This window comes from Mus caroli, chromosome 7, assembly GCF_900094665.2.
Source record: "Mus caroli chromosome 7, CAROLI_EIJ_v1.1, whole genome shotgun sequence".
Taxonomy (NCBI): Eukaryota; Metazoa; Chordata; class Mammalia; order Rodentia; family Muridae; genus Mus; species Mus caroli.
The window spans coordinates 49,023,915-49,050,555 of record NC_034576.1 but is presented as its reverse complement, the minus strand read 5'-3'; the positions used below and the strand labels follow the sequence as shown (position 1 = coordinate 49,050,555).

At 49.1% G+C, this 26,641-nt stretch overlaps 2 protein-coding genes across 4 annotated transcripts in view; both read left to right on the top strand.

Annotated features, from left to right (window-relative positions):
- The window catches only part of Ptpn5 (protein tyrosine phosphatase non-receptor type 5), a 56,984-nt gene extending 52,010 nt beyond the window's left edge, over window positions 1-4,974 (top strand). For all 3 annotated transcript variants that reach the window (XM_029479059.1, XM_021167904.2, XM_029479060.1), the window contains 6 exons: window positions 397-476; window positions 664-801; window positions 1,576-1,686; window positions 3,935-4,095; window positions 4,184-4,297; window positions 4,622-4,974. In XM_029479059.1, coding sequence (XP_029334919.1) covers window positions 397-476; window positions 664-801; window positions 1,576-1,686; window positions 3,935-4,095; window positions 4,184-4,297; window positions 4,622-4,715 — 698 coding nt within the window. In that variant the 3' untranslated portion in view covers window positions 4,716-4,974. The remainder of the gene's footprint in view (window positions 1-396; window positions 477-663; window positions 802-1,575; window positions 1,687-3,934; window positions 4,096-4,183; window positions 4,298-4,621) is intronic.
- A 3,623-nt stretch (window positions 4,975-8,597) lies between these two features.
- Igsf22 (immunoglobulin superfamily member 22) lies at window positions 8,598-26,218 on the top strand. The gene is given in 28 exon segments (XM_021166286.1): window positions 8,598-8,763; window positions 10,936-11,007; window positions 11,010-11,059; window positions 12,207-12,302; window positions 12,601-12,700; window positions 12,752-12,892; window positions 13,310-13,347; window positions 13,544-13,640; window positions 15,204-15,252; window positions 15,254-15,356; window positions 15,359-15,473; window positions 17,159-17,410; window positions 18,358-18,462; window positions 18,551-18,625; window positions 18,628-18,813; window positions 20,894-20,983; window positions 21,236-21,304; window positions 21,872-21,935; window positions 22,552-22,620; window positions 22,622-22,756; window positions 23,225-23,254; window positions 23,256-23,312; window positions 23,510-23,720; window positions 24,652-24,759; window positions 24,866-24,909; window positions 25,959-26,035; window positions 26,038-26,103; window positions 26,106-26,218. Coding segments are annotated over 28 exon segments (2,778 nt in total).
- Window positions 26,219-26,641: the final 423 nt, after the last annotated feature.

Sequence of the window (26,641 nt, the reverse complement as noted above, 5' to 3'; positions counted from 1 at the left end):
CTCGGCCCAGTGGCTACAGTTTTTCCTTTTAACTCTCTTTCTAATATTATTTATTTTGTATGCACACACATATAAGTGTACAGGGCACACTTGTGGAAGTCTAAGGACAACCTGTGAGATTCAGTTCTCTCCTCCAGCACATGAGTCCCAGGGACCCAACTCAAGTTGTCACGCTTAGGAGCAAGCATCTTTACCCTCTGAGCCATCTTACCAGTCCCTGCTAACTCTTTTCGTCTTTATAAGGAAAAGGAGGTCATCAGGTAGTGACTCTTCATGACATTCCTGCAGTGCCTGTGACAGCACTTACTGGCTGTGATCTCAGAGGAAATGTGGGTGCTGTGGAGGAGGACAGAGAGGTGGGGCCCAACTCACAGCCTCACCTGTCTCCCACCACAGATCCTCACAGCAGGGTACGTCTGACGTCACCAGACCCTGAAGATCCTCTGAGTTCCTACATCAATGCCAACTACATCCGGGTATGTAGCTCCATCCCAAGAGTCTTCCACTAAAGGAGAGGCCTGAGCTGATGCGATCTGTCCTTCAGATTTGTCCCCCAAGCCAGTGTGGCTCCTACAAGCCCCAAGAGGAGCCTAAGTGTGGGATGGGGCCCTGGGAGTGCCGCCTCTGCCCCTGACCTGACGGGCTGGACTTGGGTGGCTGCAGGGCTACAGTGGGGAGGAGAAGGTGTACATCGCCACGCAGGGACCCATCGTCAGCACTGTGGCCGACTTCTGGCGCATGGTGTGGCAGGAGCGCACACCCATCATCGTCATGATCACCAACATCGAGGAGATGAACGAGGTAGGGACCCTGTGCCATTGCTCGTTGTGCCCTGCTCTGTGCCCCCACGTGAAGCATCTCCTTTGCATAATAATCTTCCTGAGGATCTCATGAGCCTGGCGTGCACTCAACTGTCAACATCAAGAAATGAGAGGTTTTGACAGTTAAGGTATACACTCAACGCCACACAAAGCCGAGCAGAGCCTGGAGCTGACTTCTCCCACCCCATCCAATGGCCGTGATCTGCTGCCTCCCAGTCTGCCGCTGATATGCATGTTCATGATGAGCAAGCTCATTTAATTGAATCTCCATTGTTTAAAAAAAAAGAATCCTTCAGAGGGAGGTTAGAGAAAGAGCTCAACTGAGGAATCAAGTTTTATCCCAATAAATAAGTCCAGGTGTGGTTTATGCATGCAGCCTTATCCCCAGTGCTCGGGAAGCCAAGAGACAGGCAGACCTAGGGCTCACTGAACTTACGTGGTGAGTTCCAGGCCCACGAGAGATCCTGTCCAAAAAACCAAAGTGGACTGCCCCCATGAGGAACAACACTTGAAGTTAAACTCTGACCTTTACACACAAGCACACAGACACACACACAATCCTATAAGATGGTATCATTTTCATTTTTCAAGTGGGAGAAACTGAGGCTCAGAAATGAGAAGTAGGTCACAAGTTATCAAGATTTCAACACAGACTTCTAAAACAAAGCCTGTCGTCCTTGTACACCCCAGCGGAGCAGGAAAGGATGTGGAAGAGGAATGGGGATGTAACCCAGCCTGATCTTGGTCCTTGCAGAAGTGCACGGAATATTGGCCAGAAGAGCAGGTGGTCCATGACGGCGTGGAGATCACCGTGCAGAAAGTCATCCACACGGAGGACTACCGGCTGCGACTCATCTCCCTCAGGGTGAGGCCTGGACCTAAACAGGAAAGGGATGTCGGGGAGGCTTAGTTGAGACCCCCAACTGAAAACAGTACTGAAAGGCCTACTGTAGGTGACACATCGACCCACGGCACTCTCAGGACGTACTGTTAAGCAAGGGTCAATAGACTCCGACGCTAAGCCTTGCTTGCATAAGCCCTTCCTGTGCACTGCCGACCATAGCAGCTCTTCTCCACATCTTCCCAAGGCCAGCACTACCTGGGCAAGGAGGCTTCAAGGGCTTCCAGCATTGTCCTTATTGTAACTGAGAGTTCCTTTATGAGTTTGAGTGACAGTAATGTCCCTTCCACTGGGGTGCTGGCTTCCAGTCTGATGCACCCAAAATGTCCACCAGCAGAGGGCAGGCACTCCTTGCTGCTTTGGGACACACAGTCATGGTTACAGGAAATGGCAGGAAAAAAAAGGAAAATGCACAAAATATGAGCAACACGAAGCAGCCCAGAAGGGTGGGGAAAGGGCATCCTCCTGATGGAAAGTTGTGCTGTGTCCAGGATAAGCAGAAGAGGAGGGATGCTCCTCTGGGGGCATCAAAAGATTCTGGTTTGGAGAAGCAGTGAGATGTATTTATGGAGGTAAAGTCCCCTGTGATAACCCAGAAAGGTAGAGAAGTTAGATCAAGCACCAGGAAGCTGATGCCCTATTCAGAAACAGCCTGATGCTGATGCTAACAGCCATGGGGTTCCGTCACAGAAAAGAGCTCAGGGCCTGACATTTGTCCCTCTGAGCTCCTCTGTCTCTCACTGGATGCAGTGCTGGGCAAGATACCAGGGTACCTTAGCCCCCACACTGTCATGGGGACACTGTCCACATGAGCATCTAACACCAAGACTTCCTGGAAACCTTGAAAGCCAGGGGGGGGGGGGCAGCTGCTGTCACAGCAGGGTGACCCAAGGACATGAGGAACCATCTCCCAAGTAGAGAGACTAGGAGACAGGCTAGAGAAGAACCAGGGTGTCTGGGTTTGAGGGTGTTTCCAAGCACCTGCTTTGTGGTTCCGGGTCGGGTACCGGGCGCATAATTGTGTCCTGGATTGTTTCTTCAAGGAGCACCTGTAAGATGGTAAACACCAAGTAGTACAGGCAAGAATACAGAAGGGCAGTGTGCCGGATAGCATGCTCTGGGGTGAGGTGCCTGGCAGTGCTGTATGGGGTCCTGGAGGACTGGTAAGGGGTGACTAGGAGGGGACAAATGGAAAAGCTTTCCCGTACACATAGGAGCAGCTGTGCATGCAAGCACACATGCGTGCCCATTTCCTGGATTATGTCCTCCCAGGGCAGGACGGATGAAGGAGTGAGGAGACTTCCTGGGGTCTCTAAGGATATGAATCACATCAAAGGGGTGAACTCCTGCCCCATCTTCAAATTCTCACACAATGGAAAGGAGGTTTCAGCATACGAAGTTGGGGGAAGGAAGCCACCGCATTCAGTCCACAGTAAAGGGTTTCTTGGTTTGGTGTGGGATTAGAGGCCAGAACTCTCTTACTGAACTACATTCCCAGCCCTTTTTTCACTCTTTTGTTCGTTTTGAGACAGTCTCACTAAGTTTCCAAGGCTGGCCTAGAACTTGCACTGTAGACCATGCAGGGCTTGAGATTGTGATCTTTCTGCCTCAGGCTTCCAAGTAGCTAGAATTACAGGCCTGAACCATCAGACCCAGCCAGGTCTTAAACACAGCGCAGGGTATCCAGATTCATGCTGGGGAAGGAACATGTTGATGCTATGGGTCTTTGGTAGTCAGGGAGGAAGAAGGTTGGATCTTCCCACCATGGGATGGTAGAGCAGAGAGGAGGCTGACAGCAGCTAATGAGGACAGTGGGGAGGGCAGGCAGAGCATAGTACCTGTGCTCTTGGTCATGTGACTAAGGGGTGCCTGGAACATCTGTCAGAATAGGAACTGTCAGACAGTAATAAGTTGGAGAAAAGCCCCTTTGCCTTTCTTCGATGATTTCAGAGTTCAGAGGCTAATGCTACATGCATGCACGCGCGTGCGCGCACACACACACACACACACACACACTGATCTGTCTTGTGCCATTATGCAGTATGGTAGATAGGGGACTACAGGTTCCTACTCTCATCCCTCCCTTTCCTCCCTTCCCATCTCCATCTTTGGATCAATTCTGAAAGCATTCACATGTGTTTGGGGGGTTCTCTCTCTCTCTCTCTCTCTCTCTCTCTCTCTCTCTCTCTCTTTCTCTCTCTCTCTCTGACAGAGAGGGACTGAAGAGAGAAGCTTGAAGCATTACTGGTTCACATCCTGGCCTGACCAGAAGACCCCCGACCGGGCTCCCCCACTCCTGCACCTGGTACGGGAAGTGGAGGAAGCAGCCCAACAAGAGGGACCCCATTGTTCCCCAATCATCGTTCACTGCAGGTGGGTTCTCCTGGCCACACACTGGAGCCGGGCCACCCCATCCCTGGACTGCTCTGTCCCTCACCCCATCATCCCCTTGGCCCCTCAGTGCAGGGATTGGGAGAACTGGCTGCTTCATTGCCACCAGCATCTGCTGCCAGCAGCTGCGGCGTGAGGGCGTGGTGGACATCCTGAAGACCACGTGCCAGCTCCGTCAAGACAGGTCAGCCCGCTGATCAGGGGAGGAGAGGGTGGCAGCATGATGTGAGCATGAATCGAGGGACAGCTGACAGACCAGACATAGTGTGTAAGGTGGCTAGGGAACTGAAAAGCCAAATGGGAGAGCATAGAATCCAGTCAGCTCTCTTCTGGAAGAAGGCAGAAGAGAGGCAGCTGGTTTGGAAAGACAGTGCTGAAAACAAAGGTGTGGCCCTGAAAGGAAGGGGCAGAGGGCAGTGGCTGGGAAAAGTTGGTCTCTAAGCTGCAGACTAGCTGGTGCCCCAGTGTTGGTGGCCCTCCCGCAGCCTACTGCATCTCTACTGGGCAGGGGTGGCATGATCCAGACATGCGAACAGTACCAGTTTGTGCACCACGCCATGAGCCTCTATGAGAAGCAGCTGTCCCTCCAGTCCTCAGAGTGACCACGTTCTTCCTCTGAGATCCACTGGGTACTGCCAAGCCTGAGGCTGGGTCTTCACCCCAACTACCCAAGATCTTGCCTTGGGTCCTGGGCCTATTCCCTGGCCCTCCCCGTCATCCTCCCCTCTCTTCAGTCTGCTCCCCATCTATTGTCCTGGCCTGGTCCCTACCCCAAGCCTAGCTCTCCTACTGTATATACTGCAGAGTTGGGGAGGGCAGGGGAGGAATGTGCCAGGCCAGGCCTGGGGCCCCTGGGCCTGACCCACACCATATAGACCTGGGGCCTCAGTTTTAACCATGGTTCCGCAGCTACTTGGTCCAAAATGTTTCCACGCCACACCCCAAGTGTCCTACCATAATGTGTTCTGTCTGTCCATCTATCACAGCTATTTGTACCAAACACTGTGTCCCCTCAGCCAGGAAAGGAGCAGTGAACTCAGCCCTCAGCCCTCAGCCCTCAGCCCTCAGCCCTCAGCCCTCAGCCCTCAGCCACATCCCCACACCAGACTCCCACCCTGCTCCCCAGGCAGACATACCGACCTTCCTCTGGCCCCACTGGCTCCTCTGCAAAGGCAGAGTGCATTTTGCTACCAGGATGTGGATGGCAGAGACCAGGCAGGGGAGCACATGATGGTTGACAGAGAGATCCCAGCTAAGACAGTTCCTGGGCAGTCTATGAGGCACTGGAGAGGGAGAGGACAGATACAGTGGGGAACCCCAAAGATCTGAGCCCTGAGGGGGACCTCCAAGAATAGGATGGGGACAGCTCTAGACCTGTGAGACATCTTTCTGTGTCACTATGGGAAACCGCAAATGTCTCCCTACATGTTGCTCTGTGTGTGTTCCCTTGTCCATGCGTGTGTTGAGAGCCCATGAACAGGGCATGCATGACTCTTTGGCAACATGTGTTATCTTGGAGCCACGTGTTTTTATTGCTGACTTTAAATATTTATTCCACGGCAAACTGGAGACATTTGGTGTCTTTTTATAATCCGCTCGTGGTCATTGAATAGAGCAATAAACAGAGCATTTTGAGCAAAACTAGCCTCCTGGGTCTGTCATTTCCTGCTCTCTCCTGACACCCTAGGCTTTTGTGTGCACCCCCCCACCTCCCCACACCCACACCCCTCCCCGCCCCTAGCTCCTGCTTCCCAGCACATGTGCATAAAGTTGGCCCTCATGCTCGCTGGCGCCCCCTGTGGAGATTGTGAATATACATAAAGCTGGGTTTAAAAAAAAAAACAGTCTATTAATACATACCTCAGAATTCCCACTTGCCTTCAGCCCCAGCCCACAGAGGTGCGCCACACCATAGGGAACCTCAAAGATGTATATGGGACGATTCCAGGAAGGCACAGTAACTAACAGGTCACCAACTACAACAGGTGAGCCAAGGAGCCCAAGGGCAGGGCAAGAAGACATTCCCATCACACCAGGCTCCTCTCTCATTGGATAGCATGTTCCTTTTCTCTGGAACCCCATCTGAGCTTTAGACACCTTTATTTTTTTCCTTATTGTCCGTGGTATCCCCTCCATAGTTGAATCTTTTAAGGCCCTGCTGGCTGGCCAGCAGCCCTGCCCCAGGGTGACTTCCGTTTCCCAGCAGAGAATCACAGCTACCTTTGCTTCATCCCAGGGGACAGGGATAAGAGCAGAGAAGAAGTGTCCCAAGTGGCTTATGATCTAGTTCCCTGGGGCCCTTTGTGGGGGAGGAGCTACTCTCAGCCCAGGCCTTACTTACATGGGAAACTGCTGGTTTGCAGCCGCTATTGGGACCCATGGGGCTAACATGGGGTAAATAGGTCCAAAGCAGGGATGCCAGCTCAGGGAGATCTCCCACCCAGAGAATGAGCCTTTCTATGTAGATTTCAGACTGAGGAGTAGTAGGAAGGAAGAGGGCTAATGTCATCCCTTGCCCCATCAGGCCACAGAACGCAGCACAAACGGTATTCCCCAGGACGTGTGCTAAGCGGTACATCCACCAGACTCATCGAGTGCCCCTCTTCCCAGTACTGGGGAGACAAAGGCCTCTGACTTTTTCCCCCAACCCTGTTAAGCTGTGCGTGCTATTGTGCCCAGGCACGGACAGGCACATATGCCAACCTGAGCCCCTCAGCTTGGAGAGGTCCCAACCTACAGCAGTGAGAAGCAGAAGGCATAAGGCACAGGAAGCGAACTGCTTGCCTGCCGCCTCAGCTTCCCTCAGGCCTGATCCCTGGCATTCTGCCCATTCCTGGGTCCAGCTTGCTCCCCTCCCCTAATTCCTACCACCAAGCAGTGTGCCCCAGAGCTGAGACAAGAGCCTAAGAAAAAGACTCCCCCAAAGGTCTATACAGCTTCTAGGGATCTGGCAATGACCAGTGCCTGCTATTGGAACAAAGAGGGAGGATACCAGCCATCCTACTGGCAGAGCAGTAGCTGAGCCTCCAAGTCACAGGCACAGTATTCAAGGGTTAGAAGGTACAGGTTAGTACAGAAGCTAAGGCTTCCTGCCATTTCCCCTGGAAAGAGCCACGAACTGGTACTTTCTGTACAAGAAAGGGATATGGTCTGAGGCAGAATAAATGGTCTCAGAACCAGAGACGGAAGGTATATAAGGTAGGAACTGGGCACTAGCCTCAGAGCACCTGCCCGGGAGAAGGCTTTAAGCCTGGAGGCCACTGGGACAAGGCAGGGCTGGAGGAGCAAGAATCCCAGATGCTTTTCTAGGTGACAAATCTGGGTAGGTCATTTCAGTCACACATGTTTCCTCATATGCAAAACAGATTCTTAAAAACTACCACGTAGCAGGCGTGGTGGCACACGCCTTTAATCCCAGCACTCAGGAGGCAGAGGCAGGCAGATTTTTGAGTTCAAGGCCAGCCTGGTCTACAAAGTGAGTTCCAGGACAGCCAGGGCTATACAGAGAAACCCTGTCTCGGAAAAAAAAAAAAAAAAAAAAAACCTACCACACAGGTTAACTAAGAGGCAGGTACACCCACTCACTTCAACACCAGGGCTATCATCCAGAACAAAGAAAAAGCCTTGTAAGCTGGTATACGGAGACCCCCAAGGCACAGAGAGAACACAGGGGCAGAACTGTGTGACTGACAGGCCTCCTGACAAGTACAGTGGGAAGACCACATACACATATGCATGTCTGCATGGAAGAGATCCAGAGGAAGCCCCATGCAGATTGCATGCAGGTCCCTATCTGGGGGCCCGAGAGGCGGTAAGGAGATGTTTATGGTACTTTATGTTTTTAATATATTAAAGGATTGGTTCAAAAAAGCATAAGGAAGAAAAGCTAAGGCTCTGCTTTGTCCTGTGTCACATGGAAGCAGAGCTGTGGAAACAACAGTCACCTGCCTCACCATCCCAAATCCTACAAGTCCCCAGGACCCCTAAACAAGAGCTAAGTAGCTTCCTTGCAAGGCCTACCCCAGAACGGTATAGTCAGAAATTCCTCCTTGGCCTGACTTCCTTTCCTCCTGAGGAAACACCCAGCCCTGCCTTCCTCTCCCACATACCTTTCAACAGGTCCTCCAGCCCTCTGTGAGCCCTATTCAGCTGAGTAAGTTTAAGCCCCTTATTTTCCCTCTCCAGGAACCTGGGATTGTTTGTGTTGCTGGGTGAGGAACAAATTCACTAGTTCTTGTAACCAGTCAGGGAAGCAGAGATGGAGAGTAAAGAAGAGAGGCCAGAGAGTAGAAGTCCATTGCCTGACTGCTCTTCTCTATGCATTCCCATCTCCTCTTGTGTATACACACACACACACACACACACACACACAAGGACACACACAAACACCACCACCTCTGAATATCCCTCCTACTCCTACTTATCTTCAGTGGTCTCATCCTCTCCCTGGTCCACACAGGTGAGTACCTGAACCTGCTATCACCATGACAACCACTCAACACCAGCAGATGGTGTAAGAATATGTGTCCATGGAGTTCTCCAGCTCCACCACCCACAAGGAGACCTTCTCCCAGACAACCAAGACCGTGGGAGGGAAGTGGAATGGGTGGGGAAATATGAAATGGGGTCTTCCTCTGAACCCACTCATGGGTAACCTAAGTGTTTGCCATGCGTTGGTCCTTCGGGAACCCCCACACAGCAGCAACCTCCTCTGTTCTGACCCCAGGCTTGAGCTAGATGGTCAGCACAGATCAAATCTCTGGGGAAACAGACTAGGAAAAGCATGAATCCCATACATGTGTGTGAAGGGTTGACAAACTCTTCAATTGCTTAAGCCTTTCAGAGCCAGAGGCAAACAGATTGCGTGAATGTCACACTTTTAGGAAGGTAAATACCTTATCTACACTGAGGAAGGCTAATCCTGGTCCACTTAAATGGAAAACCCAGCCACCAGCAAGACAAGAGCATAAACAAAAGCCCTGAGTGACCTTAATCCTTGAGGGCTGGACTTGAAGGTGAGAGCACCAAAGGAAAGCTGAGAAGGGGGTCTCAGGGCAAGTCTGACCCAGCTGCATCTCTGGTGCAAGCGATTAAATGATGGCTGGGAGCCAGGGTATTGAGTAGCTTTCCTTACAGCCATTGCATCTGCCTTCAAGGTCCCAGAAGAACGGAGTCTAAGTCCTCTGTGTACAAGGTCATGCGATAAACACCGTATCACTCTGACCAGTAAGAAAGAGCCTTGAAGTAAGGACTCAAGGTCTATGATCTAAACTAGAAATTGCACATTGGTTTCTTCTCATCACTCTGAGCCCTAGCTGTGAATTAGAGCCATCTCAGCATAGGGGTGGGGCTGGAAAAACTAGCCATGCCCGAGTCTCTCCGCAGACCATTAAATCGGGAATGTTTATAAGCTCCTCGGGATTCTGGTGTGCAGCCAGGGCTGAAAGGACTGACCCGCAGAGTTCAGGCAGGAAATGGCGAAAGAGTGGGGGATGCTGGAGAGAACAACCTTCGAAGGAGACAGTTGTGGTTCACCTCCCACTAACTAGCAATTGAAATTCACATGTGACATCTTTCCCTTTCCATGGACGGCTACTTCTTGTTTACACATTTGTGGAGGTCAAATAAAAGACATCTGCAGGCAAAGTGCAGCCTTACCATGGCCTGTTTAAGGTCATGGTTGCTATTTAAAATCAAGGCATGAGTGTGTCTTAACAGAGTGTTTTCCATTTCAATCCTTCAGAGGAATACAGACAGCAAAAGTACCTACTTCACTGGACTGTCCTGAGGATCAACAAAATCACCTCTGATATGGGCCCCACGTGGCTCATGACACAGGGGAAGGGCTTCATAACGCAGGGCAATTGCTATTCATTGATAACTTACTACCCGTGAAGATTGCCCACAGTTTATACTGCAGTGATGGAGCACTGGCCTAGAGAGTGCAATGCCCTGGGTTCACTCCCTAGCACTGCAAGAAAACAAAACAAGAAGGAGACCCAGGAAGTGAGGTGATGCTCATTCCATTATGGAAGTCTAGAGACAGCCCCTCGGGGTTGGCAATGTGTCCTGCCCCTCACCCAAGTATCACTACTGCCAAGAAAATCAACACTGAACCCACAGACTGGCTGAAAAAATCTAGAACAGAATCAGCTAAGTTACAGCCCTCCCAAGAGGGAGCAGGCCCAAGCACCTTACACTAGAGGACCAGAACTTCCAGAGAGAAACCCAAGAGACAGACGGACAGACGGACAGGTGGACAGACACAGACCTCTTTAAACGTCTCCTTTTATACATCTGTATGAGACTCAAAGTGACCTATAAAGGTCCTTGACCACTGAGTGGTGAAGAGGTGTTAGTGTCCCCTAGTGGCTGAAATTTGACAGAATTTGATGACTATCATCTCTGATGTAAGCCTTTCTCAGCCACAGATGGCTTCCCATCCTCTGTCACACTGTCCTTGCTTTCCATGCTCTGCCCACTCAATCCCTGCCTGAACTCCCACCTGGAGGCTTCCTGACATCTCCCTTGGCTCACAGGAAGTTGTGGAAGGACACAGCACAGTGTCATTGTCTGCTTGTGGCCCTGAGTTCCAGCACCGTGCCTGGAGAAGTGACTCTGAGTTCATCTCTCTGAGAGTGTGACACCCCCCCCCCGTTCCTTTTTCTTCTCCAGCGCCTTCTCCAGTCTCCCCCAATACACAAGCTGAGTACTGTGTCCCTCCTACTCCAGGCTGGACCCAGATCCCCAGGAGGAGGCAGAGCGTACCAGTGCCTCCAACATACAGGCTATGGAGTAAAACATGTCCTGTGTCCACCATAGGAAATAAAGCACTGTCCAGAACCCTAGTGCAGGGAACCCCCAAGCCTACCATATCCTGGAGGAGGAAAAGGGGAGAACTGCTAAGATCCTCTATAACAAAATCAACAAGGAACACATGCTAAAGGTGAGGCTGGACCACAAAGAGATAGAAGCCTGGAGAACACCCACTCATCACAAAACCCCGCTGACCCCCTGCCAGGGCATTCTGCAGGCCTCAGAGAGCCACCATGGCAACCCAGAAACAGTGGTGGGGAAAGGGACACTTGCATGATGGGAGGAGACTTGGGGGCTGAGGTGTTGCCAGAGCAAGGAGGGGCCCAAAATTATTTGCAGGGCAAGAATCACTAGGGCAAAGCCAGAGGGCAGGGATACAGGCAGATGGAAGGGAAGCGTGGAGTCCAGCAGACCACAGCAAAGGAGTAACTGGTCAAAACTAGGACTCAGTGGATGGCTACATAGTGAGTACTGCAAAGAGGGGTCATAGTGGATGGAGGGACACCGAGCTGGGGGACACAGGGACCTAGTAAGGGACTGGTCCTAGAGAAGGGGCTGAAGATCCTGGAGCCTCCAGAAAAGACTTGTCAAGGACCAACCATCCTTAAGGTATCCACCTTCTGGGGCACTTCCAGAGAATTGCTGCACAGCTGCAATTTCTGACTTCGGGAGGCTGATGAAAGGGAGAGACGGGTCACTGGGAGAGCCTGTGGTTTCTAAGGCCCTTCCCCCACTCCCCACTGTAAAGATATAGTACTGCCTCCCTCCTCCAACCAAAGTCAGCTTCTTTCCCCACAGCCCCATCTTTGGATCTTCTGCCCACACACAAGCTTCCCGAGAGTCACTTCTTGCACACGCCCTAACATTCAACAGGCTCTGAAAGCCTGTGAGCACCATCGACACCAGAAGCAAACCAAGTGTATTCACTCCTCTGTCCTCTAGGGTCTAGGCCAGGGCCTGAGACAAACATATAAGTTGCATTAAATGAAATACTCATCTCACTTCAGGAAAATAGAATATAAAGTCCAACTCAGGAGATCCATGCCCTTGAGGAGCTCATAGCGCAGGGAGAGTATGATGTGGAAGCTGATGCTGTTGCTGTAGAACCAGACTGTACACACCCATACCCACGACTTGCCCAGTTTTTCACACATAACCCCAACACCCCCCCCCAAAAAAGCCCTCTTTTTTTTTTCTTTTCCCTTCTTGTAGAAAATCTCTGTGCCACCACCCCACCCCCACCCTCTAATGGTGTAACTCTGATCCACCTAGAATAGCTGACCTCAGGTGACTCAGACGACTACAGGTACATTACAAACAATGAGCACACAGATGCCCTTACACCATCCTTTCTGGAAACAGAGGCTGGGCCTGTCATTTCCTCCTCCTCCTCTCCCTCCTCCCCCTCCTCCTCCTCCTACTTCTCCTCTCCCTCCTCCCCCTCCTCCTCCTCCTCTTTCTCCTCCTCTCCCTCCTCCCCCTCTTCCTCCTCTTCTTCCTCTTCTTCTTCCTCCTCCTCCTGGCTTTTTCCCCCAGGAACTAGATGTCTGACTGTCAGTCTGTGCCCTCTTTCTATCCTCGGGCAACAAAAAACTAGATTAAGAAGCTGTTTAAAAAGATGGGAAGTGGGGGGAGGTCCCCTGCCTAGGATGCAGCCCCCCCCCCATCCAGCTGAAGCATCTCAAAGGCTTTGTCACAAAAGCCCTGAGTTCAAAGCCCACAGAGAGTGGAAGGTTATCTCAAGGTCTCAAGGTCGGTACAGAAGGAAACAGTGAGTGACAATCTTGGTCCCCCTCTTACAATCTAAGGTTTCCCTGACCAGCCCCCTCCCCCCCCCAAAAAAAGAAGCAGGAGGTGACAAATGAAAAAGAGATGCTGATGATTTGGGCCAAGGTACCCAATAAGGACTTTTCAAAGGTCTGTATGGGCCATGGTTTTCCTGACTTGGAAGGACTGCTCAGAAGCTGGAAACCATAATAGAGGAAGTGGGGAGATGAGAAGGTCAGTGCCCAGCAGGGAACAGGGACCTGGGCTTCTCCCCTGCCCTGCAGACACACACACACACACACACACACACACACACACACACACAGAGCCAGGCTGTGTACCACAAATGCAGTGAGAGACCCTAGCACCTTCCTACTTAGAGACCTTCCTTTCTACCTTCCTACCTTGACTCACTTCATATCCTGAGTTGCATGCACATGAACTCGGCCAGACCTAAGTTCAAATCTCACTTCTGCTATCTTAGGTATCTCTCTGAGTTTTAGTTTCTACATAAGCAAAAACTATACTTCTCTCGCACATTTATTTTTCTATTGTTGTCATGTATTTGCTCCGTCAACAAACTCTTGCTAAGCACTGACCATGTAAATTATAGAGTCTGTGTCCTGGGCCCAGACACATAATGAGTGCTCTGTGAATGGTGGTTCCTTCCTTATCCCCCTACAACCCTACTCTTCCATCTTCCAGTTGATCAATTAGTTTAGTGGGGCAGCAGGAGGTATTACCTAATGAGCTTAGCCCCTTAAGGGGTTTCCTCCAGGATTCTGGACACAACTAAACAGAGTCCAAATGCCTCTGATCCTTGCATTTTGATGAACCAATCTCCCAGGTCATTAGAATTCTGAAGCCACCAGAAGATGCAGAAACCAAGGTTGACACAACCAATGTCTTCACCTACATCATGGAGCTGAAGGACCCCATCCCGAGATGATAGGGTCAAGGTGAGAATAGCCTAGTCAGGGACCACCCTGGCCCTACCATGGCTTCTACACCATCTGCTTTCTCAGACCCTCTCATAATCTGTAGCCAATCAAGAGGATACCTTCTGAAACCATTGAAAGAGGCTGGTTACTAGACATTGTTTCTAGTCATTCTGCCATTTTCATTTTGATCTGAAATTGTGATTTTCCTCTTCCCATGCCCTTGTCTACCCACGTTTGAACAGAACACCTGAATTAAATAACCCTGAAGGATCGCTTCTCAGCCTTTTGGCTAAGATCAAGTGTAAATAACCCTGAAGGTAACTGAACTTCTGCTCCTAGCAAGAAGCATCTAACCGGTTCATACAGATTAAGAACTCGAAGGGTTACCAGATTTCTTCCATGTTCTAGGTTTGTACAAATCCAAGGCTGAAATTACTCAATGAGGTGAACATTTAATCCTAAAATTAAATACTGTATCTAGAATCTCTGATAAGTAAATGGCCTATAGCTACAGTCAGCTGACGAGGTAGGTAGGTACCAAGTGCATGCAGGTTATTACTAACACAAGCATGAGCAATGCCAGTACCTAGGGCCTGACTGTGAGAGGTAAGTGGATAAGCACCATGGCAGTTTGAGAATGAGAATGGCCCCCTAGGCTCATATGTTTGGTGGAACTGTTTGGGAAGGATTAGGAGGTGTGCCCTTATTGGAGAAGGTGTATCACTGGGAATAGAGGTTTCAAAAGCCCATGCTATTACCAGTAAGCTCTCTCCGCCTTGTAATTATGTCTCAAGATGTGAAGTCTCAGCTACTGCTCCCGTGCCATCCCCGATAACCTGCTGCTATGCTCCCTGCTGTGGCACTTATGGTCACTAACACTCTGATGCTGTAAGTCCCAAATAAGCACTTTCTTTTATAACCAATAGAACATAATTAAGATAAATGCATAGTTTGCAATGCTGGATATGAAAGTAGGCATGGAGGCCCAAAAGGCCTGTCAGGGTTCAGGGAAAGAAAATGGCCTTGAGGGGTCTATGGCTATATTGGAGAGAGAACTGTGCTCTGTGCATGAAAGGACTACATGGGGATTGGAGTTAGTACAAAAAGAAAACATGAGATATACAGTATAGATATATGAAATATATAGAGACTATGAAATAATATCACAGGACTGTGTAGCATAGTGGTTAAGAGGACAAACTCTGGAGCTAGATTTCTGGAGTTCAATTCCCAGCTTCTGCTACTTACAGATGTGTAATTTAGAGCAAGTTTCCTTAACTTCTTTGTCCTAGTTTCTGTCTGTAAAATGGGGAATCATCATAGAACCTACCTATGTGAATTAGATTAAAAATTAGCTATAATAATGCCTATCAGATCTCTAATACTACATAAATGTTTTTTAACTGATGTTAATATTACTGTATGGGGAGACTATGTAAGTATCATAAGATGGGACTCCAGAGCAGATGGTGACTAGCAAATAGAACAAAAGGAAGAGTGCTTCCCAGCTGTAGGCCACAGAAGGTCAATGACCCCTGAACTCCACCTCCCTGCTTCCTGCTGCAGATAAGCCACTGAAGTTCATGGAAGAAATGAAACTGGTGGCGGTGACCATGGCAGACGGCTGTGTTTGAGATCCACGCCTCCAAGGAAGAGAATGACTCTGTGTAGCAGTTCCACAGGAAGCAGCTGAAGAAGGATCACAAGTATGAGATTTCAGACCGTCTGAGAATGGTCTGACTCACACGATTAGGATCAAAGATGCCAGACTCAGCAACGTGTAGGTTCTCAGCCCAGTTGGGAACTTGGTACAGAAGGGTTGTCTCACTGTCCATTGCAAGTGGTTCAGTGAGAGCTGGACAGATGGAATTCCTGTCACAGCAGCCCCATTTATCCATCCATCCATCCATCCATCCATCTATCCATCCTCCACCATCTGCTCTTGACAAGACTCTGTGATGGGTACTGAAAAGAGAAGGCTCTTCTAGTGGAGGAGGCAGATGTGAAGGTGAAATTATAATAGTTACTAAGCCAGGGTCAACACTCAGCTGAGTAACGATGGACCAAAAACGTACTAGCTCTTAGCTGTGAGACTTTCCCTGTGAGGATCCACATCTGTTCTTCCCCAAAATTGTCAGATTGCACCGACAATAGCCCAAAGACTATTCTACCAAGTCTAGCCTGGTGAGCCAATGAATTTATTGAAGTTACTTTCACTTGCAAGAGTTAGGGGTTGAAATCAACTGTATCACCAAATCCCCACCTCAGGGTGGGTGACAATTCACAAAAGCTTCCTTACTGGAGCTCCCTGCTCAGTGTTCAGTCTCCTCTACCTACGTATGGTTTACTGCTAATGTAGCCGTGGGACCCTAATGTAGCCTTGCAACCCTCTGTTTCCTGAGAGTTGCAAGTTTCCTTAGCTTCAGGTGTCTTATGAGGCCTCCATTCCCTCCAGGAAGGAATGTGTCAGTTCAAGAAATAGCTATATAACAGCGTTACAGTTCTCACATCACGTATTCCATCAATCTGACATATTCCCATATTATAAGCAGTTGTTGCATATGTGTGTGACAGTGGGATGCCACACATGTGAACCACACTGGGAATCTGTCCTACGAATTCAGCATTGCTCTGATGGAGGTAGGCATAGCAGCTGTGGGGAGCCAAAAGAAGGCAATGTCACAAAGCCCTGAGATTATCCAGAAGAATAAAAGGCAGTTCAGCTTTCAGAGAAGGAAACAGCATGCCCACACAAAGTAACAGCCTGAACAAAAGCCCAGATATCAGAAAGATATCTGATATAGAGGGAGGGCAAGAGGACTCCTGACTGTAAAGATATAAAAGTTTGCCAGGCACTGGCATAACCTCACAAGAGACAGCTATATCAGGGCCTGGCAAATACAGAAGTGGATGCTCACAGTCTTCTATTGGATGGAACACAGGACCCCCAATGAAGGAACTAAAGAAAGTAACCAAGGAGTTAAAGGAGTCTGAAACCCTATAGGAGGATCAACAATATGAACTAACCAGTACCCTCCCCCGCCCCCGAGCTTGTCTCTCCAGATGCATATGTAGCAGAGGATTGCCTAGTCAGCCAGCAATGGGAGGAGAGGCCCTTGGTCTTGCGAAGATCATATGCCCCATTACAGGGGAATGCCAGGGCCAGGAAGCTGGAGTGGGTGGGTTGGGGAGCAGGGTGGGGGGAGGGTATAGGGGACTTTCAGGATAGCATTTGAAATGTAAATGAAGAAAATATCTAATAAAAATTGTTTTTGAAAAAAAAAAGATATAAAAGTTGTTGTCTTAATTCACATATTAGCAAACAGACTAGATGGGTAAATCGGTTGTGTAAAGCCAACACTCTCTCTGCCATGCACTTCCCTGGGTCACATACTGTACACAAATATACTACTACCTCGAGTTCTTATGGTTTCTAGGGTCAGAAAAAGAGGGAGGAGCGCACAGACCTGCAGCAAACGTGTAGTGATTTGGGAGGGTGCTAAAAATTAGTCTGTCTATAGGCCTTCCCTTTAAATCTATAAGCAGCTTCAAAAATGCATATGTAAGAGAGAGGAGTAGCCCACACCTTGAATGTGATCTGATATCTAAGGATGTGTCACTACCCTCAGAGAAAGATGAGTGACTGCTGTCACATAGCCTCAAGTACAGTGTGAGCAAGCAAACTGAGATGGTAGTTAATGATGCACAGAGCAAAGATGGTGGGGAATACACCACAGTGGCCATGGAGGGTGGGGACCCCACCGAATACTGCAGTACTGCACCCTCACTGTGGAAAATACACACACTCTCTGCTGACCCAAACTGACCAAACTGTTTGACCCCAGCATACCCTCCTGATGGACACTGACTTACCCAGCTCCCAGCTCCAGTCCCCCACCAGACCATAATCAACGTGTACCTCCTCCATTTCCCAATTCTGGCCATCTCTAACCTTTCATAGTCTAACCATCGATACTTCTAATCAATCTCCTCCGCTTTGCAGATTCTAAACCAGTTTACCTAACTTCATCTTTTACTTCCAGATTCTGACCATCTCCAGCAACCCTAGTTATCCCAAACTTCTTGATCCTGACCATCCCCTACTCCCTCTCCCTAACTACTCCACACTGACTCTTACCACATCAGTGAGTCTGGGGGCCCCCTAGACCAGACCAGTATAAATACAACTAAAATCCCAACTCCACTAACCACCTATATCTCTGCCATCTATTTCTTTCAAGAGAGCATGCTAAGTCCCAGAGGTTCATCTTCCACTAATTGATTTCCCAGTAAGCATCTCTTGGTCTTCCTAACTGCCAAGGCTCTGAGCTTCCTTCAGCACCCCTCCACCTGTTCACTGCACTCTCATCACCCACTGACCATTGCCTACCTGGTTCTCATACATTTTGACTGACACAGCAACCGTGAATGTTCCCATGAGTGTGGTACCAACTCTTTCCCCTTCCTTCTCTTTTACACCAACACTCTGACCCAGTCAGTCCGTGCCCTTTTTCCTTAGAACATCTAGAAACCATGAAGAGTGGCATGTCAGACATGCACTGGGCCCCTGGCTGAGTTGTATATAATGACAAAAGGGTGTCTGAAGGGTGGCAGGGAGGACTGAGAGGAGGAAAGGAGCAAGAGATGTTGACTTGGCTCATGCTCATACTCAGGCACGCCCCTCACCTCTAGATCACAGACTTGCCTGGTGTGTCGACAGGTGAGGAATACATGCTTATCTTCCCCAACATGGGCACAGAGCATGAAGGCAAAAACACATTCCAGGCAAAGTGCACAGAAAATGAAGCCTACATATCCACTGCACGTAAGGTCCCCTAAAGGTAGAAAAGGTTCAAGGATGCTAGGCCAGCCTGTATGCTCGTAGCCACCACACACACCCCTATTGCCACCAGTTCCTCCCCAACCCCCTGATGCCTTGCCCTGTAGATCTCCTTTCATTGACTCATCCATCTGGAAAATACTAGCTGTCTGGTGACCATGAAGGTAGGCTACATGGCTTACATTAAGGTGCCCTTCCAAACAAGGTTATTACCCAAAGTGACCTGGTTCAAGGAGGGTATGTGGGTGCCCAAGAGGAAGCAAGAGGAAGCATGTGTTCATGGAGGAGCTCAGGGAGACCAGGACCTGCTCACCATCTCCAATTGTATACAGAAAGGCATCAGCTTAGTCCTATTCAATCTCAAGAATCACTGTCACACAGCAACTGCCCCTGTGCACAGCTATGGGGTTGTTTGAGAGTACCAGCTGCCCAGTAATCAAAGAGGGTGGCTGGGACGGAGACCCTGGACTGAGTTCAAGTTCTGACTGGGAATGGGAATAGAATGTCTGTTGACTTTATAACCAGAAGCCAACTCCCTAATATCTTAAGTAGCCTTGGTCAAGAGACCTCTCTAAGCCTGTTTCCTACCAGGAACAAGGTAGGGGTTTTACCCTAGCATCTCTTTCTAATGCCTTTCAAATGCACAGCCAAGCACACCATACACAACACATCTTGTGATAGTCACTTGTGTGTTTCTAAACAGTGAGGATGCGGTTAGAGGTAAGGAGATGGGGTAAAAGAGAGGTGGGACTGAGATGTAGAGGTGAGGTTGGTTGCAAAGAGCACTGAGGTGGGAAGTAAAATGGGATGCAGTGGGAGGTCAAAGGGTAGGGATAAAGTGAGAATGGGAAGCTGGAGTTGGGGTAGGAAAGGGAGTTTAGATTGTTTTGAACATGATAAAGAACTGGCCTTGTGATCTTCAACATCATCAAACACATGGGCATGCACGAGCACGCACACACACACACCATCTTGCCACAAAACTGGGGCATGAGAAGGTTTGAATTTTCATTTGCCACCCCTGTATCCTTGGTGTTAAGGATACATAGATACAGAACACCTAAAAGGGTAAAACTAGTAGACAGATAAGTAGCTGTAACCCAAGGTCCACAGTAACACGAGAAAGCACAGGTATTCTGGAACTTCCAAAAAGAGAGAGAACTTATCTGGGAAGGGCTAATGGTGTGAGTAGCAGCTAAACATGGTTTGCCAGGGGCTGCAGAGCAGCCGTTTCTAGGTAGGCAGGAGGCTCAGAGAGGCAAGGATCAAAACTCTCTGAGCACATCTTAGGAGGGCTGGGCACAGGACAAGTGAGGGATCCAGAAATCTCAGAGCTCAGTGATGCCCCAGGCCAGCCAGACCTCTGGTCAGTGAGAAGCCCTTCTGACCCTTTGCCTCAAAGCCCCATTTGTGAAGCTGTTGTCTGTCTCAAGACCATCCGAAGCCTCCCAAGACCAAGTGCAATTCCTAGGGCTCTTGGGTAACTGTGCACATAAATAGAAGTAAAACTGGTTATCATGGTAGGATGTTGGCAAGAAGCCCTGGATTAAGACAGCAGAGATAGATGACAAAGTGGCCAACTTCACCGCCAAGGCAGAGTACTCGCTTTATTCTGGTAGTCAGTTCAGAGGGTGGAAGTGACCCACCTGAGACTGAGGAAGGCTTTCCTCATCATAATCCCATAGTTGAGAGATACTGCCTCGTGTTAAGGGACGCACATACAGGTTAGGATGGGGCCCTTAGACCTCTGAGGTGTGTGGATCTGCAGGGAATGCCACAGGCTCATTCACTAACTACCGCGTAGGGCATGCTGATTGCCAACGAAGAACAAATGTCATTACAAGACTCAACCACGCTTCTTTCTTCACTCCAGAGATCATTTTGGAAGCTGAGGGTGCATGACACTAACTTAGAGATAAGCTTGAAATCACTTTCATTTTTTCCAAAGAAACCCCTTGGCAGTGTTGGTATTTTAATTACGACTGCTAATTAATTACTAGCTGCACCCCTCCCAAATGATTTCCAGGTGTCAGTGTGTCAAGGTTGAGAACTGTGGCGCCAGAGTGGCAGGAGCTAGAGGACTTGGATTGCCTGCATCTTACACAGTAAAACCACCTGCGCTTTAATAAACATCCATGCCTGCCCTCTACCCCGGGAACATTCAGTTAGGATATTCTGAATTAAGACCCAGATACTAATTGTTGGTGGTGGGTTTCCACATATTTCCCATTTAATGGTTAACCAGAGTTAACAATCACTGGTTTAAGGTAGTTTAAACAGGGACAGAAATCAATATGGATTGTGGAACTATATATACGCTCCCCTTCTCAGCTTTTCCCCTCTTGTTACCTATAGAATCCCCTGGTGGCTGATGTGACCAGGGAATTGGTGACATGAATAGAATGTCCCTACCCAGGATGGGATGGGCCAGTGCTTGGCTACTCTGTCGAGTGAAGAAAGACAAGCAATAATCTGTGGGTTCCAGTCAACAAGGACCCCATTCAGGGTGAGGTACTAGGGACAGAAGTTTGGGGCCAGGAGGGGATGGGACAGAGGAAGTCTTGCTGAGTGGGCATACCTTCTCCTCATACCAGCTCCTTTGGGAGTTCTAACATCCCATTTTCTCCTCTTCTGTGGTTTCACACTCTTTTATCTCCTATCTCAGAGATATTCCTGGCCTCCCGACCTCTCATCTCCCTACCTCAAGCACAGAGTATGCTGTGGAGACAGCACACGGACTAGAAACTCTGAATTATAGTTCTGTATAAGGCCACTCTAGTACATCCCAGCATGCCAAGCAGTGCTGTGGTGGTCAAGGGTCCTATTACTATGAGGCCAGGACCAACACATTCGTAGAACCAGCCCCTTCAGAGAGAGAATGTCTTCGCTTCTGGCAATTGGCATAGAGGAGCAGGGCTCACACTCAAGAGAAAGCTAACAAGTGAAGATTGAGCATCTGGGACAGTGAGAGGGCGGGGTGGGCTGAGTGTTTGCTCAAGCTTTGCTCTCTCTTGTTAGCTAAGTGAGTGGGCATGTTGGGGTTAAGTAAGGATGCTGAATGGATGCTTAGGACGTCTTGAGTCCCAGACATGAGATGGGGAGACATCCTGTCAGTGGAAGTGGGGGCAACAGTGAGATTGAATCTGGGTTTTGAATGTAGATGAGTTGAATGTGTTGGGTGTGTTGAATTTTGAGGAGACTGAAACTACCAAGTTGGTAAAATAACTAAACTGGCACATTGTTGAGTAATCAAGTTACCATATGAAGAGTGTTTGCTGCGGAAGCTGTTGTAGAAGTGATGAAAACTAGGATTCAGGCATACTGGGTGTAGGGACTAGGCATGGGACTGGAATGGATGAATCTGGGGACCAACTGGATGTCTGGGATACCCTAGAACCTCCAGGCCTGCCACAGGGCCTAAACATGTCTGATTCTTCTAACTCAGTGGTTCTCAACCTGTGGGTCACAACTCCTTTGGGGGTTGAATGGTCCTTTCACAAGGGTCGCCTAAGACTATCAGAAAATGTAGATATTTACATCATGATTCATAACAGTAGCAAAATTACAGTTATGAAGTGGCAACAAAAACAATTTTATGGTTGAGGGTCACTATAACATGTATGAAAGGGTCGCAGCATTGGAAAGGCTGAGAACCACTTTTCTAACTCAAGCATCTCCATTGGCTGCTGTTTTAGTCAGGGTTTCTATTCCTGCACAAACATCATGACCAAGAAGCAAGTTGGGGAGGAAAGGGTTTATTCGGCTTACACTTCCATACTGCTGTTTATCACCAAAGGAAGTCAGGACTGGAACTCAAGCAGGTCAGGAAGCAGGAGCTGATGCAGAGGCTATGGAGGGATGTTCTTTACTGGCTTGCCTCCCCTGGCTTGCTCAGCCTACTCTCTTATAGAACCCAAGACTACCAGCCCAGGGATGGTCCCACCCACAAGGGGCCTTTCCCCCTTGATCACTAATTGAGAAAATGCCTTACAGTTGGATCTCATGGAGGCATTTCCTCAACTGAAGCTCCTTTCTCTGTGATAACTCAGCTGTGTCAAGTTGACACAAAAATAGCCAGTACAGCTGCTGTGAGCCTGTAGAAGGGACCGTAGCTAGGACATCCAGCTACATCCTTGAGATGAGATGAAGGCAGCAAGAAGAGTACCAAGGGCATGGAAGATGCCATCTCGGGTACCCACTACATGGCAGGGATCCTGACCAAGATGCCAAAAAACTTCTTTCATATCCGAATTGTCAGTGAGGCTGGGGTTAGAGACCTGTGGAGCTAGATGAGGGCCCATACCATGCCACCACCAGGGGAGGACACAGAGCTATAGGGTCAGGGCCCCCTAAGGCTTCATCCCACAAAGAAAAATGGGGCTATGTTCTGATCAAGAACAACTCATCATATTCCTGATGTTGGGACAAAGCCAAGGGTAACCTCTGGGATTCCCTTGCTTGAAAAAAAAAAAAAAAAGCAAAACAAACACTGTGCCAAAGTAGTAGCTCTGTGTGCCAATGGAGGTGGGAGGGATATAGAAACAAGACTCAGGACCTACCTGCCCAGATCTCACCTGCTGGGAGACACAGATGAAACAGTAAATGCTTCCCAGTGTTCTGGAGCAGTCAGACATCTTGGTATGCCCCGTACCTCGACCATGAAAGAGCCTAGGGAAGGCTCAGGAGGAGAGGCCTAAATTTGAAGGGTGGTCCCTGTCCTTCCTTACCTGTGTGTCTTCCATCACAGGAGCCCCCAGTTTGACCTCAGTGCCGGGCTAGAACCACACAGTGTTGGGTGCTGGGACAGCCCTCTGCATACATGCAGTCTTCTATGAGTTGTCTCCCATTCTGTCCCCCATACTGCCCTCTGTGTAACCACACTGTCCACATTGTCCTGCTGTCTCTGACTAATTCTGCCACTCACCAGATCCCTGTCCCTGGAGCCTAGAAGGAGAATCTTTGATAAGCCGAAGAGCCTTCTTCCAAATACTTTCCAGTGACTGAGTTTGCTGCCTCCTGTTATTACCCAGAGCTCACCACCACCCACTGTGACCTGGCAGAAAGACAGCATCACCATCAAGGGCTGGAAAACCATCACCAAGGGCAAAAATTATCCCCAATTCCTCATTAGCAACACCAAGTATTCTGACTACAGAGAGTATCAGATCTTGCTTCAGAATGAGTTTGGAGTCACACACTATGGCTCCTGTACCTGTCTACTAAGTATAGAAACTAGGCATGGGGTTGGATATATGAATTTAGGGACGAACTGGATGTCTGTGATATCCTAGGACCTCCAAGCCTGACACGGGGCCTAAACATGTCTGATTCCGGGTACAGGAAAAGTCCTGAGGGTGTGTGGCACTACTACTTGCATGTGGTCGGTACAGACAGTGGGCAGAGGCAGGGGAGTGGGAAGGGGGTGCCTGGGGTTAATCCTTGCATAATTCCCATGCTTGTGGCAGGTACAGATGGTGGCAGAGGCCTTTTGCAGCCATCCTTCCCCACTCTATGTAGCTCCCCACTGCTGTTTAAGCAACCTAAGGCACAACCTTCTCGAGTGAGCAGACAGTGAAGCCTACTTTGACACCACAAAGGGAGGCTTTATCAGCCTTTGACTGTAGAGAGGCTTTTGTACCCTCTTATCTCAGAGTCCTGGAGCCCTGGAGACCTTGACCTAGAGCACAACCCCTGTTTCAGATTCTGCGGTTGGCCATATCTGATGAGATAAACAGAGTAAAATCTGCAGGGAGAGGAGTGGAGAGGGGTGAGGGGCAGGAGGAGCCAGTGGAGAGGAATCGACTAAAAATTATGAGTCATCTCTTAACAGAGGACTGGAAGCTTTCAATAAAGGTCTGAAGAGCCCCCCACAAACTGAAAACGGTGAACCTCTATTGAATATTAACTACATTGTGGACACCTTACTCCTTAGCCCTGTAAAATGAGCCGCCATTGTTAGGTCTCCATCTTGTAAATGAGGCAATGGGTATCATAAACTTGCCAAAGGTCACAAGCTAAAACACTTCACAAACATCTTTTCTGAATCCAGGACATCTGCCTCCTACCACTCACAGAAGGAAAATGTGCCCTTCCATCTTCCAACAGGCTGGGCAGGTGGCTACAGTGAACACACAACTGTCCCCAGGGTGGCCAGCAAACCTCCAATTCTCCCAGATTTCCGGACCTCCTGCAAACCTACAGCTATTTGAAGAGGCCTCCAACATGGTAACTCTGACCTGGAGCCATAATCTTGATCTCCAGGAAGATGGTGGTGCCCACTGTGTCACCTGAAGAGGGATGAAAGGGAAGATGGTGGTGCCCGCTATGTCACCTGAAGAGGGATGAAAGTAGCCCCCACCCGATTCACTGCAACTGTGCGTGTCTTCAGCAACAAGTACATGATGGCACAGCAGGAAATGCTATTTCAGAATGGTGACTCAAAATGAAATGGGTGGCTGTACTACATGGATACCTGGCTTGCCAATAAGGACCAGAGTGAATACAGGACTGGGGGGTCAGGGTTGTGTCAGGAATCCCTGATGGTGAAGAGGACATAAGGTCACCAAAGGGTACCCAAGAGTTAAGATCCGAGAACTATGAGATAGGCTATCACTTATGAGCCCTTTGAGAAACTCCTCAGAGATGTTGTTATCTCGTGAGTGCTTTGAGTGATGGACTGATACAGAGGTGAAAAGGTACCCTTAAGGGCCCAGATAATAGTGAGGGGGTAGAAGATTACAGAGACAATTTGAAGCCTGCTATAAAGAGAGGGACCAGTAGGAGTGAGGGCTGGAACTCTGAGAAACAGCAGTTAAGTCTGAAGGAATACAGATAACATCAGAAACCTAGAAACGAGGGCTAAATGGGCCAAAGAGGAGATCTTAAAAGCTGAGTTGGCATAAGGGAAGTGTGGAGGAAGAGTTCTAGGCTAGGATAAAGAGCTGAGAATACCAGGATCCAAGAAGTAGGTACAGGGAAAGGATCTAGACTCCCTTAGTCTAGGAAAACATAAAAACCTGTGAGACTGCTTCAACTCGTCAAACCCTGGAGCAGCTAGGAGCACTGTGAGTGTGCAAGGGTCTCTAAGAACTGTGTACAATGTGGCATACACCTTTAGTTCTAGCACTTGGGAGACACAGGCAGGTAGTTAGTTTTCTGTGAGTTTGAGGCCAGCCTGGTCTACACAGCAAGGTCCAGGCCAGCCAAGGTTATATAATGAGACTGTCTCAATAAAAGGACAAAGGGAGGGAGGGAGAGGACAGGAGAGGCGGGGAGGGAGGGAAGGGTAGAGGGAAAGAGGGACTGAGGGAGGGAGGAAGGAAGGGAAAAAAAAGAGTAAAGAAAGGACACAGCTGAGTATCCCATAATTCCTAGCACCTGAGAATACAACTCAGGTCTTCCAGGTTCCATTGAAACAGCCCCAGGGCATCTTTTGCACTCTAAGATGAAGGCAGCTCGTAGTGCCCATCCCACCTATGCAGTGAGAACCTGAGCACCAAGCTGAAGTTCTATCATCAGGACTGGCACCATGCACCCTACTCTCTGACCCGACTCAAGCACTCACTGTGGTCTGTGGCCAGGACTACACCATGACTGGCACCTTCCTTGGGAACCCATGGCTCCTGGTGCTATCTACCAGGGTGATGTCAACATCACTGTCAATTCAAAGCTCTGGCACAACTTTGCCGGCAGCATATGTAAACTGGTCATCTCCCACCTACGCACGAAAGGACAGCAGTGAGTACTGCATGTTGCTAAAAATGAACTAGGCAAGAACCATAGACGCTCCGTGCTGTCTATGGTGAAACCACCTCCAGGCATGGCCTGGAGGGAGGATACATCCATCCCATCCAAGACCAGGGGCTAGCGCTGTTGTTTATTTAACCTGCCACCAAGTGGTACAAATATTCTCCCACCTTATCAAAGACATACATAACGCTCCAGGCACCTGCAGATGTGGGAGTTCATGATCCCTTGCTAAACTGTGACAGCACACGCTAATGGGCTGAGACTCACCTTTTAAAAACATACTGGCCCTTGGATTTAAAGCAGACTGGCCTGTCACAATTTACACAGCAGGGTTCTGCACAAAATCTGCACCATTTACAAGTTTTCTCCAGTTGTTTTGGTGTGCATCCTACTGAGAAGCATTGTCTAAGGTGAA